Source organism: Anabrus simplex, chromosome 2 (genome assembly GCF_040414725.1).
Source record: "Anabrus simplex isolate iqAnaSimp1 chromosome 2, ASM4041472v1, whole genome shotgun sequence".
NCBI lineage: Eukaryota > Metazoa > Arthropoda > Insecta > Orthoptera > Tettigoniidae > Anabrus > Anabrus simplex.
The window spans coordinates 976,861,138-976,875,044 of NC_090266.1; the positions used below are offsets into that span (position 1 = coordinate 976,861,138).

Below are 13,907 nucleotides of genomic sequence, written 5' to 3' on the forward strand. Positions count from 1 at the left end.
ATTCGGATTCTTGAAGGACCATCCTCCGAGTGACCAAAGGCGGTAGGCACTCATTCCCGCTATTTCCTTAACATATAGATGTAAGGGGGGAAGACCTAGGATGGCCTCCATTGCACATAATGGTGTAGTATCCAGTGCCCCTGTTATTCCTAGACACGCAAGTCTTTGGACACTGTTTAACTTGGTGGTCACAGTTTTACTCTCCGAGCCTGGCCACCAGACTAAAGATGCATAGGTGATCGTGGGCCGTACAATAGAAATATAGAGCCACTGGACCACCTTAGGTCCTAGGCCCCAAGTCTTTCCAACGGCCCTGCGACAGGCCCACATAATCTTGCGAGCCTTATCCACCTTATGGTCTATGTGTTTCTTCCAGCTCAGTCTTGCCTCAAGGATTACCCCTAGGTACTTAACTGAGGTTGTCTTAACTAATTTTTTCCCAAATAGGAAAGGCTCTGACAGTCCGTCTAGCCTCTTCCTCCTGGTAAATACCACGAGCTCCGTCTTGTCGGGATTAACCGACAAGTCCGTGTCGTGGCACCATCTTTCTACCCTACGTAGGGAGCTCTGTACGAGCTCTGAGACCGTACTAGGGAAATTTCCCACCGCCATCAGGCTGATGTCATCTGCATAGCCTTGGGCGTAAATTCCTCCAACATTTAGCCTGGTAAGTAGTTCATCCACTACCAGACACCATAATGTTGGTGATAATACTCCTCCCTGTGGACACCCCCTGTCTATATTAGCTCTCAACATAACTGCGTTGAGGGTAAACAGAACTTGACGGCCCTGCAGCGAGGCCATAATCCATTTTATGAGCATCCTGCTCACTCCTCTTCTCTCTAGACTAAGTTCTATGGAGCCCAAAGATGTGTAATTAAAGGCCCCTTCTATATCTAGGAATACAACCATAGCAAGTTGCTGCTGATCCAGGGCACTTTCCAGCCTAGAAACTAGCTGGTGTAGTGCCGTCTCAACCGACTTCCCTGGTTGATATGCATGCTGATGAGGATGCAGGGGACAGTCTCTTAAAACTTTCTCCCTGATATGTCTATCCACTAGTCTTTCCAAGGTCTTAAGAAGAAAAGACGTTAGACTGATGGGTCTATAATCCTTAGGTCTAGTATATGAAGACCTTCCGGGTTTAGGTATATATACTACCTTCGCCTGACGCCACAAGGAGTACACGTACCCCATAGTGAGACAGGCTCTAAAAATTCTGACCAGGTATGGTATAAGGACCTCACCCGCCTCCTGAAGAAGCGCCGGGAAGATCCCATCCATTCCTGGGCTTTTGTAAGGGGCAAAAGATTCTAATGCCCACTTCACCCTTCTGTGGGTAACAATCTCTGCGGCTTCCTTCCAGCCACTTCTATCGGGTCTGAAGGATCCGCTCGATTCTACTTCACTATTCGTGACTGCTGAACCTGGAAAGTGGGCATCAAGCAGTAGGTTCAGGGTCTCCCTCTCTGTGGATGTGTATCCACCCGAAGGTGACTCCAGTGAGCCCAGCCTTGCCCTTCCATCCAAGGTTAGAATTTTATGAAGCCTTGCCGCTTCATGTTGACTTTCAATGGAGTCACAAAACTGTCTCCAAGATTTCCTAGAAGCCTTTTTGACTTCTGACTTATACCTTCTTTGTGATTCTTTATAAGAATCTAGGCTTTCTTGATCCTGAAGTTCCCTGTATTTATTCCAGAGCCTTCGTGTGTTTCTCCTCAGGTGTTCAAGATAACTATTCCACTTGAAACTTCCTGTTGCTCTTTTTGCCTTAACAACTGGGCAGTTTAATTCATAAGAGGTAACCAGTATTTGTGTGAGAAAGCTCACACTGAGCTCCAGCTCCTCTTTGTTCTTAATTATATTTGAGGGTCCTCCTTCCAGTCCCCTCCTCACGTCCTCCCTAAAAGACGTCCAGTTGGTTCGTCTAGGGTTTCTATAAGGTGGGATCTCAAAGGAGCCCTCTATATGAAACACAATGTGTCTATGGTCTGACAAGGAAGGTTCCAAAGAAACTTTCCAGTCTTTAAATTCCTGTATGATTCCCATGGAACCCAGGGTAAGATCTATGATCCCCTCACTCCTGTTATTGATGAAGGTAGGGGTATCACCTATGTTCATGATCTCAAGATCAGTTGTACATAGAAATTCTATGAAATGCTCTCCCCTTCGGTTTGTGTGTTTGCTTCCCCAAATGCTGTGATGAGCATTGGCGTCGCATCCTACTATAAGGTTTAATCCTTGTTTCTTACAATATATCACCAGTCTCTTGAACTCCTCCGGCGGGGGTGGAGATTCAGAGTCTCCTGGGAAATATGCAGAACAGACAACCAGATCTCTTGGCTGTCCGCCCTCTTCATATCTCACTAGAACTGCTACAAGGTCTCTAGTAATGAAGCCTGGTATAGCCCAAGCGTTATGATCCTTAACTAGTATACATGCTCTAGGCTTTTCCTCTGCTATTCCACTGAATAGAGTGAAGCCTGCACATCTTAGTCCCATGATATGCCCCTGTCTAAGCCAGGGTTCTTGTATCAGGGCGACCGAAAACATGCCTTTCTGGATACTTCTAATAAGTACCCTGGAGGCCGCTATACAATGTTGTATGTTTGCTTGTATGAAAGTAATCATTCCTTACTTTCATGCAATACTTTACCTTATGCGGTCTCCGGAACGTGCAGCTCCGTCTCCCGCGATGAATCCTGAGGCTTGGCTGGCCCTGGTTCCTGTCCGGGTTCCCGCTCTTCGCCCCTGCTGGTCTCAGTATTGTCTGTGGTGGGGTTGGTCCTCTGCTTGTCGCGCTTGCCCTCCACCAAGGTGAAGGTAGCAACATGCACCCCGCAGAAGATCTTCTTCCCCACCACTTTCTCCACATCTCTGGAGTCCATGCTGACCACAAGTCGGACACCTCTCTTCTCCTCCTTGCGGTCATAGACCCTCCAGCTGTTGGGATTTAAGCCATGGTTCTGGCGTGCCATTCTTCCCAAAAGGACGTTATTGTCCTTTGGTTGTCCTGGTATCCAGACCATGACTCTCTTATAGGAAAGGAGTTTATCCATGCCCACAATTGTGAGTCTGGCTCCTTCCCACGGTTGTAGACCTGTAACAAGACTAGAAAGCCATGCTACAGTCTCATCATTCTCTGCGATAATGACGGCCGCACCTCTCGACAGATAGCAATCCAGGAACTGAGGCTTAATGGGCCCCTGCTCTGGAAGCCCGTCTATCAGATCGGTGATAGCCTCCTCCACAGATTCTACCTGTTTCTCGGTTAGCTGCTGGTCAGGATATCCTACAGGTACAATGGCCATCCTGATCCCAGCTTTAGCTATCCTAGCATACTCAACCTTGGGTTTTTTGTGGGTCGGCCGATCTTCTTCTGGGGTTGCCCCCGACAGAAGTCGTTTCCCCACTGGCGTCTTGGTGGGTGGAGTCCTCTGTGCCCTAGAAGCAGAGCCCTTTTCAGGGTCCCGCCTCTTGTGCCCATTGGATCCCCCCACAGTCGTCGCTGTCATGGCAGTAGAAGGCCTCTCAGCTCCAGGAGTTTGGCCATCTTTGGCCTGCTCCCGGGCCTTTAAGGCCTTCTTATACCTCCTCTTCTCAGCGCCGGAGCGCTGTTTCTTCTTCTTCTTCTGGACTAGTAGATTGCCCACCTCTAGAGTGAGCTCTCTTACTGTCGAGGTCGTACTATCCGAGGGTATCTCCGAAGAGTCCCCATCGGTTGTTGAACTGGTGTTTCTCTCGGAGGCCCCAGAAGAGCTCTCCGGTTTATGGGTAGCTACAGTACTCATTTAGGTCCCACGAGGAGCTAGGGAAATATATGTCCGCCCAGGCAGAGCCCCGCATACCCGGGTAAGGCTACTTACTTCGAGAGGGCGCCAAGTATCTCGAAGGCTCCGTTCAGGACACATCTCCCATGTGCCATGCACCCCATCGGCACGGGTCGCGTTACACCTTAGGGTTGGGTGGTGCTTTAGCTTCCTCCTCCTTGTATACCGAATGGTTACCCAATAGGGCTCCACTCGGCATCGCAAGAAAGGAGCTACTAGTCCCCCCCACCACGAAGAGGATCTTCAATTGAAGAGGGTAACCAAGGTTAATCCCCTACAATTGTAGAAGCACACACGAGGGGGATGATCAGTCCTAACTTATATGGAGTGTAGACTGTCTAAAACCAAAATGGATCTTCTTCAATTTACGCTACCATTATAACATTAAGACTTTGGTCCAATGACACCTTCTTCTAGGGGAACTTTTATAGTTTAAAACCTGAGTATAACATTAACTCGTGCATGATGTGACTTATGCAACGTCAGCTTTAAGACAAGAGGCATAAGTCAGACCGTGCTGTGCAATTGGATAAGAAGTATTCATTGTAATGTTAGAATAATTAATGTTGTGATAATTGTTATAGGAAAATCTTGCTTCCTGCCATACGTGTTGATACAGAACGAATATTTTCTCGAAAAATCTCAACTGGAGTTGTTGCTTTATAGTGAAGCAGTTCTTAATGATGGTCTTGTAAGGACAATCGGCCCAGTTGTTGTGTGTTGGTTCTTAGCCTTAGATGTGACTGAAAAATTATCAGTAACAAGAGGAAAGTATTGACGAATTAACTTGTCTTATAAGATGACCCCCTTATACATGAACGCCAAGGCCGTGTTATTTACTCGTTCATATTGTGTTGTTACAAGATATTAGAATCATTCCGTATTGACGGTTTTCACTTTACAATGGAAAAATTAAATGTGTCCTCCTAATTCAATACAAAACTTACTTCTATCATTAGATGGAGCAATAAATTTCAAACATGTTTCAACTCATTTGAGTCATCAGTGAAATAGGGCCGGGGGGGTTAAAGTAATCTACATAGTACAAGCTGAAAATGTGCTAAAAACATAATGAAGGAAAAAAACAAAAACAAAAGAGACATGACTGAAATAAAAACAATAACAATATACAATATTTACATCACTAGGTGGGGCAATAAATAACTCGCTGAGACAAATTCAGTGAAAAAAGGGTTAATATAAAAGATAATTAAATCAAAAAAGTGTGCTAAACCTAAGAGAAAAGAAATGATACGGATGGAAACAAAGCAATAAGTGCTAATAGGTTGCGGACCTCTTAGTCTAAAATTGTTTTAGACTGATAATTCAAAAACAAGACGAAATCACTGTGTTGAAAATTCAGGCTGACAGTCTGTCTTTGTAGAAACACCACCACGAATGGCTAGGAGGGGAGCGGAAAAGCTTGAGAAACCCAGTTTGAGAGGACAACATGCCAGGTGAAATGTGTGTGGTAAGTGATGGAGAAACGCCGATGAATTAAAAATTTTAGAACCAGCAGCATTCTCAATTTCTTCACAGTTTAGTGGTCCCATTCTCAAAGATTTTTTCCAATGTTGGCTAGGTGTGTTTGCCTTATTTTAAATGGTCAGATTTAAAAATAATAGGGATATTGATCTGTTTGAAACTCACAATGTGTAATAATTTAGATATTAATTCATATAAAGGATTTTTAACTTTAATAACATCATTAAGATTTTGGTTTTTATTATAGGCCTGGTCTAAAAAGATGTTTAAATTTTCTAGTTCATAAGTTTTCCTTTACCTATATCTCTAATAATAGTAAGGTCTTTCTGTATAGATGTGAAATGATGTTCTACTTCCTTCATGTGCAAGCTCATCGTTGAGTATTTATTATGCTTTTTGGCATTGTAATGTTCCATATATCTCTTATAGATGCTCCAACCTGTTTGCCCAATGTAAGAATATCCACACTGTGTACATGTTAACCTGTAAATGCCAGACCCTGAATAACGGCTGCTATTATGATTGACCTCGTTATGATTAAAGAATATGTTTTGATTAGTGTTCGCTGTCCTGAAAGCTACATTAATGTTGTTACTTTAAGGTATTTGCAATGTGATGAATGGCTGGGTTATTATATGTAAACGTGGCAAACTTAGTTTTTTTTTAGGTTTATCTGGAAGAAGATTAGTGGGCAATGTAAGCTTGACTTTATTCATTAAACGATTGACCATATCAATTTTAAACCCATTAAGTTTAGGCAGATTCCTGATATAACTGAGTTCAGATTTCAGATTGTTGGCAGAAAGAGGATTTTTTAAGCTCTGTATATTAAACTATAGAATGATGCCTGTTTATGAGTATTGGGGTGTAAAGAGGAGTTTTTTAAAGTTACAGGAGAATGTGTAGGTTTTCTGAAAACTCTGAAGTATTATTAACGCGTGTAACCGTTATGTCAAGAAAATTCAAGAATTCCTTGGTCTCATCCTCCTTAGTGAACTTCACATTGGGATCAATTTTGTTTAACCTCTCAGCGTGGAACGACTTTCACTCCCTGGCTGCCCTGTGCTGCGGGAGGAGTATAGCACCAAGCATGCTACGAGTGCAGGCTTTCAGTTAATCGGGCATAAATGACAAGTGGTTCAATGGATTTTACCAAAATGTTCAGTTTGTTATTAGTGCATAAACACACAATCAGCATAATTTACTGGAATTATCCCAGGTCAGTGAAGTGGAGGCATATTCTGAGCTTTGAAATCGAACACGAGATATGACTGAACCAAATATAGGAGTAGCTAGTATCCAGATTTTTTTGAGAAATAAGATCTCGGTACAGGTTTCTGTACTATTCTTATTAACATACACAATGCAAAAACTACATCCATTTCCTGCACAGTAACCAGTACACATTCATTTACTCTCGATCAGAACAGAAATATCACATTGTGTAATCGCATGCGACGTTAAGCATAAATATCTGCCTATTCTACTATCATCTTTACGAAATCGACAGTAGAAAACAACTGAAAATTTTCACAGAGGATATAAGCAGTTCTTTGCAGCATCCCGAGACCCATAATTTGCCGTAAATATTTCTCTTTGCCCTCTATAATTATCCATGCCTTCTCACACAAACCCACCATCAATAACATTACGGCCGATATTTTCCCGTGTATCAAAAGCAACATCAATGTCACGATCACTACTTTCACTCTCTAATTCTATATCCTAGTCTTCGCTTAACGTAACTAAACTTGAGGTTGAGTTAAGGCTGATTATGCCCCTAATAAAGGGTGAATCATGTACCTAATAAGACTATAATATTATCATAGGATATACACTTCATGGTTTTGATCTGTATTGAATTGTGATCACAATATTAATTATTAAATTAATGTCATAATGGTCCACCTTTTTCAATACTATAATATGCAGTATTATTAGAGAAGGTAGACCATTACGACGTTAACTCTATAATATTATGTAAAAGTTTAACCATACGATTCTTGGTATGTACTGAATAGGTGGTCTTATTCTTGTAATATTCTTGATATATACTCTCAGGCATAGTGTCTTTGCATTTCTGTACCCCAAAACTGTGCTGGACAATCATGTTTTCAGTTTTGAAGCCAATGAACTGAATGTGCTTCTGACTGGAGTGACCACTCATAATATTGATTCTTACCACACTGCTTTGTGTGAGATGTTGGCGGTATGGTCTGTTATTTGGGTGAAAAACTGTTTTGAATATCTTTCGATGTACTGCCAAATTACATTGGCACTATACTTCTATGAAAAGGCAACCTACATCACAGCCAGTTTTTGCCTAATATCATTTATTTATTTTCTTTAATTTCATTTTGTTTTTCAGTTGGTACTTTGGTCCTATGTCTCGGCAAGATGCTACTGATTTGCTCATGGGTGAGAAGGAAGGTGGTGTGTTTCTTGTAAGAGACAGTACAACAATCCATGGAGACTATGTTTTGTGTGTCAGGTAAGTGGAAAGCACAGTTTGCAAGTACCTGTAGTTCCCACCTCTTTCTGTTTTCCTTAACCATTTTATATTAGAACAGTTTCTTTACCTTTCAAATCATTAGAACTAACGATGAGTGTTTGAGGTAAAGGTTCTTGACTACCATTGTTGAGCATTGCAGTTTATGCGAATTCTTGGGAAGGTGCACGTATCATACAACTTGTTCCCTGAGAGGGGTTAAAAGTTTGGTTCTTGCAGAATTCAGTGCAGTCCACTATCAAATGACATGACTTGTTTTGAAATCTGCTTTGTTCATTGTATACATTATATAATAGTAATTCTGTGTCAAATGGAAAGCATTTTGGCCTTGAAAATCAATTCAGAATTGTCCAGCCAAGGTAGCTGTGTTTCAAATCCCAGTTAATGTATGCGAGATGTTGGGGGGGGGGGGGGGGGGGGGGAACTGCATACCAGTGGTTTGGATTACAAGAAAAACTGGACATCTCGTAGCTACCAAGATATCAGTAGCAATGTAAAAAGCTTGGTATGTTTTCATTCAACTGGTACAGTCACCAAAAACTGTATGTGAATATTTAAAAACATTATGCTACTGACAGAAAGTTGTCTTTACTAATATCACAAAACATTGAAAAACGTAGTTTGTTGGCTTACGTAATGATAGGTGAACCCCCTATGGGTGGGCAACGCAGACGAAGAATACACCCATGGTATCCCCTGTCTGCTGTAAGAGGCAACTAAAAGGGGCGACCAAGATATGATGACATTAGAACCATGAGAATACTTGTGATTTGTACCATTATGTGCGGAACACTATGGGTCAGCGTTACTTGCGACTAGTACCACCTTGCAAGAAAAATCGTGGGTCTGTGTTACATAGGAGCAGTACCATTATGCGCGAAACACTGTGTGTCTGAGCGTTGTTTGTGATAATGGTCATTGTGTGTATACCACCGGTCAGTGCCACTGTGTTCAGAATGGGTCTGCTTTACCTATGAGTAGTACCACATTAAGTTCCACTAAGTAAGGAACACCACGGGAATACTGGTGCCCGTGATTAGTCCCACTATGTGAGTAACACCATGGGTCTGCGTTGCTTGTGAGTATTACCCCTATGTGCAAAAAACCATGGGTTTGTGTCACCTGTGAGTGGTGCCATTGTGTGTGACATATAATGGGTCTACATTACCTGTGATTAGTACCGCCATGCGAGAAACACCAAGAATCTACGTTACCTGTGATTAGTACTACTATAGGGGAGACACCATGGTTTACTTTACCGGTGATTAGTACCATTATGAAGCGCTGGAGACCTGGACATTGTACCCCTTTAGATAAACATTGGGCTATGCATAGTCCAACCCTGCACTCATTGCACCACCATCCACTTTCTTTCTGTGGTACAGCCTCCATCTCTTCGTCTTTACAAAAACATAAGCTCCAATTTCTGGAGAGTTTAAATATTTCTATCATTTGTATTCAGAGTATAATAATGCATCTAAAAACTGTAATTCGCAAGTGACATAACAAGAAAAAGTCTTGCCCAAACTATCACTTGATATGTGGTTCGTAAGCAAGGTATTCATCACTGTCGTCTATTTCTGAATCCGGTACTCCCGATAAAATCCAAGATATCGCTGACATTGAGCCAAGGTGAGGACATATTTGTGCAGCTACAGAGCTGACAACATGACAGATTTGGTGCGCTGAGCACCTGACACATCGAGTGCTTCAGTAGAGGTCACGGCAAGGAGAAACTACCGTTTTATCGTTTCAGTTTGAACTTCCCAAAAACTGCTGCCTTCTAGTGGACACTATCTACTACCTCCAAGCAAGGAACAGAAATCGTATGCGATATGTGCAGCTGCATACAAACATGCATGAAAATAACGCTTGTACGGTATACGGGCGCCATCCATAACCAGGAAAGCAGTATGCCGTATGGGCATAGTGTTGAAAGTATTAACAGTGTTTGGTTTTCTGGCGAGGCACATTTTTGTTTGGACGGTGGTGTAGTTAACAAAATGTACGCTAAAGGGCTACTGGAAATCTACAAGTTCTTCGTGATAAATAACATGCTTCCGAGGATTGCTGTATGGGTAGCAATTTTCAGTCATGAACTTATTGGACACGTTTTCTTGGAAGAACTTGTGAACAGTGAGCTTTACTTGAGTGTACTCTGCATTAACTTCATCCCACAACATCTTGCTACTGTGTTGCTCTTCAGTACACAGTGCTTCATGCAAGATGGAGCAAGGCCGTACGCTGCTAACATTATGTTGGATATCTTGCAAGAACATTTCACCATGTGGGTCATTTCACACAGGTTCCCAGGCCGTTTTAAAGATACACAAATGTCCTCCTTTGCAACTAAACGTTCTATTTCCTTCAGCAGCACACTGAATGCAAGTCCATAAAATTCTCCTTTTAATCTTGTGCATTTTCCTGTAGGTTGAACACACTGTTTCTTCGTTTCTTTCTCCCTCTTCATCCAAGATTGTACCTGTCCCTGACAGTTTGTCACAGAACGCGTAACTACAGAGTTTTCTGTATGGAACTGAAGTGTGAGAACAGCCATGAAAAGTTCATGTCGGAATGGACGAATACAGAAAGCACTGTCAAGCCTCGTAGGTGTGTGAATCGGCCTTAATTCTTTCAAGCTTGCAGTGAAATCAAGGAAGTCAATAACGTTGGGTAATGACTAACATGGCATTCAATAACTTTGGGTAATGACTAACATCAGTGTTCGCTTGAATGAAGTTAGAAATCAAAATGGTGGCCACATTGAGCTTGTGAGGTAGAACAATTTTCCTTAGTTCTCTGTTTATTTTGGTATATATTTAAGATTGTATTTCCAAAAAAAAAAAAAAAAAAAAGTTGTTTTCAACAACAAAATGGATTATTTCTGCACTACCCTGTAAATGCATGCACATCTTGAAAGTGTATGTTCTTGGCTGACTTATATTTCCAGGGTGTAAAGAAATCATAATTTTTAAAAATAAAAATCAGTGATTTTTTATTTAAATGAATTTATTTGGTTTAATTCAGACTTTTTTTCACATTTACATTTTTACTAATCGTTTGATATTATTTTCAGATTCATGTATGGTTCATTATTTATTAAGTACCTGAGATGAATGACAGATCAATCTAAATTCTGTGTTTTAACAGTATTTTGAATTGGGGTGTGATATATTAATAAAATACATTGATATATGAATAAAATATTTCAAACCAGTTTTTCTGTCTGGTAACTTATTCTTTTAACCCTTTCGCACTCAGCCTATGTGCAGTGGTTTGCTCGAAGAAGCTCAAACTAATTTCTGTGATTTTTCCAATCAAATTACAAAAAGTCAGTTTAACACATATCAAAATAAAATAAATCACTCTAATACAGGAAACTATGAGCATTTCAGAAATGAATATACCTTGGACGTATTGTTATTGGGGAAGCCAAAAAAAGAATTATTAAACTTTGAAAACAAATTTTTAAAAATAAATTATGGTTTCAATGACAGAAAAATCAGACATTGTGTCTTTCTTCTTTACTCTTAGACCCAAAAGAAAGAACATTAAATTCTGAATAATTTTATATCAGTATGATGTGTATGCTGCAATTCACTCATGAAGCATGGCCCAAAGTTATTCACTGTACACGTAACTGTCATCGATGTATGTCCTCGCGGTCCGATGCACGATGAGCAGTGGGCCCGAAGTTATTCACTGTACACGTAACTGTCATCGATGTAAGTCCTCGCGGTCCGATGCACGATGAGCAGCTGTGACTGTGTCACTACCCACATAACGGGAATCACTTTCGGCAAAAGGAGGTCATTATTATTGTCTAAATCATCTGAAAAATCAAGGATAATGGCCTTGAATATGGCCTAGCTATTATGATAAAAAGCACGCGCAACAATGGAGTATTGAGGAGGAGTAAAATTATAGTTTGTGAAGTACAGCGAACACACGATATACAAAAGAAATGAAATAAACTCTAAACTAAACTGATAGCATAATTAAATTGTTGTACTCATAAGCCAACCAAAACAGATCCATACAATAACAACTTTGAATAACCACAACATAAACATTCACGGTCAACAGATTTCATTTGTCGAAAATAAAAATATTTTGTAGGGCTGGTCAATATATCTGTAGAATAAAACGCAGATTCAACGCTTTAAGTTACTGTCACAATCAACTGTTACCATTTAACAGCCACGCAAATGACCAAAATCCGTGAATAGAACAGAGCTGATGTTTCGGTGCCATGAGGTTTATCATCATAACGTCTCGCGCCTATAGATCGGCGCGCTGAGTGCAAAAGGGTTAAATAGAAAAACACAAACTAGAAACTATTCTGTACAGCAAGCACGTTTCTAAGCTAGTTCATCTTCAGTCATATTTATAGCTTCCTTATTTAAGTGTTTATATAAAATCACAAGCTCTGAAGCTTTGTCTACACGATGTCTGTTTCTTAACTTTGAAGGAACATCAAACGTAGAAAACACATTCTACACTTGCGGTTGATGCTCTAGCTGTTAAGAGTTGCATAACTTTGTTACCAACTTGCCAGTGTCATTTTCTTGAGATTTCCATCACTGCAAAGCAGATACTCCTTGCACCTCATCAGTTAATTTCATTGGAATGAGGGGTTGAGATTTTGCTTGATATTTCACAAGTATTGATAGAAATGAAGTCCCCCCCATTTTTCCTGGGCAAATTGAAATGCACATTCGTGCTCGGATGGATGTAAAACATATTCTGAGTTGATTAATACTGAATGAACAATGAAAGCCAGAAAATATGATGCAGCCAATGCTCGATGCTGACATTTTTCAAAATCTTAGTTCTTGTGTCATTAATTCCAGATTTCCTTAACACTTGGAATTCCTCCAAGTCATACTTTTATATTTTTATGTACTTTCACTGCTTGTCCAATGCTACAGTCACTTTCCTGTGTTAGCCAGTGCTATTGGTTTTAACACATTTAACCTTCTTTCCCATTTTGCTTTTTATGAAGGTCACTAACCTTTTTCTTAATGGAATCTTGAATCTTGGCTCTATTTTCTTCACAAAGCTTCACAAGTATTGGCCAGTTTTTAACCCTAAAGCCTATAAATGTTACATTGCCGAGCGCGTGGTGAATTTCGCTCACCTTTCTTTTTTCGTAGTCGTAGCAACTGGTTAACAAGTACTAACTCTTACACGACTGATATTGTTACTCCGTATGTGCTTTGTAATCCTTGGACATAATAATTACAACACAAATTACAAGTGACAGTACATACATATAATAATAAAAGGTAAAAATATTCATGGGTAGAAGACTGAAAATAAAATTGAAACAGATGAATACTTAACTCATGAGAACTTAAAATGAAACAGTTTTAACAATATTCATTAATCATTGTCATTATTCTCACAGATTACACATCTGATGCATCTTTTAGAGTACGCTTTACACACAAAGCTATGACACTGGTTACACTTCATTGTGGTGACTTGATTTTGTTTCCACTCTCAGTGAATGCATCATCCTCTCTTCGATGGTAATTTGTTTCTTCTAATGTTTCTTCCTGATGGTATGGGGATAACACTGCTCGGATATCCAGAGCAGTGTTCCTATCTTAGCTCGTTCAACCAACTACTTATTCATGAGTTGAAACGAAAGATTTTCAATCCTAGAGGTAGCCCTTGAAAAGCTAGTGGTGCACCACATCGTTTCGTCTTTCTCAAAGAAAAACTCGCTAATTCGTCGTGTTCATCGCTACCAACTACGTCTACATCACCTTCTTGTTCACACTCAATGTCTGAATAATTTACCACTTCATCTTCACCATCAGAAAAATCACAAACTTCAGCTCCCTCAGATCCTTCCTCCTCATCAGATCCTTCCTCCTCATCAGATCCTTCCTCCTCATCACATCCTTCCTGTAACAGCGTTTGTATGTCTTCAACCTTTACAAACTCGCCCTACAATAAAAATAGTTACTTTTGTTTCCTCTATAGTCTACTTTTTAAAATAATGAAACTCCAAGAACGTTTAATGTACAATTTTACTTACATTTCCGGGCGCGTGGTGAAGAAAGTTCACCAAA

The 13,907-nt window shown here is 40.5% G+C and overlaps 1 protein-coding gene across 4 annotated transcripts in view; it reads left to right on the forward strand.

Annotated features, from left to right (window-relative positions):
* The window catches only part of Crk (Crk proto-oncogene, adaptor protein), a 173,239-nt gene that overhangs the window by 20,989 nt on the left and 138,343 nt on the right, over positions 1-13,907 (forward strand). For all 4 annotated transcript variants that reach the window (XM_067141793.2, XM_067141791.2, XM_067141792.2 and 1 more), the window contains one exon: positions 7,684-7,806. In XM_067141793.2, the coding sequence (XP_066997894.1) occupies positions 7,700-7,806 (107 nt within the window). In that variant the 5' untranslated portion in view covers positions 7,684-7,699. The remainder of the gene's footprint in view (positions 1-7,683; positions 7,807-13,907) is intronic.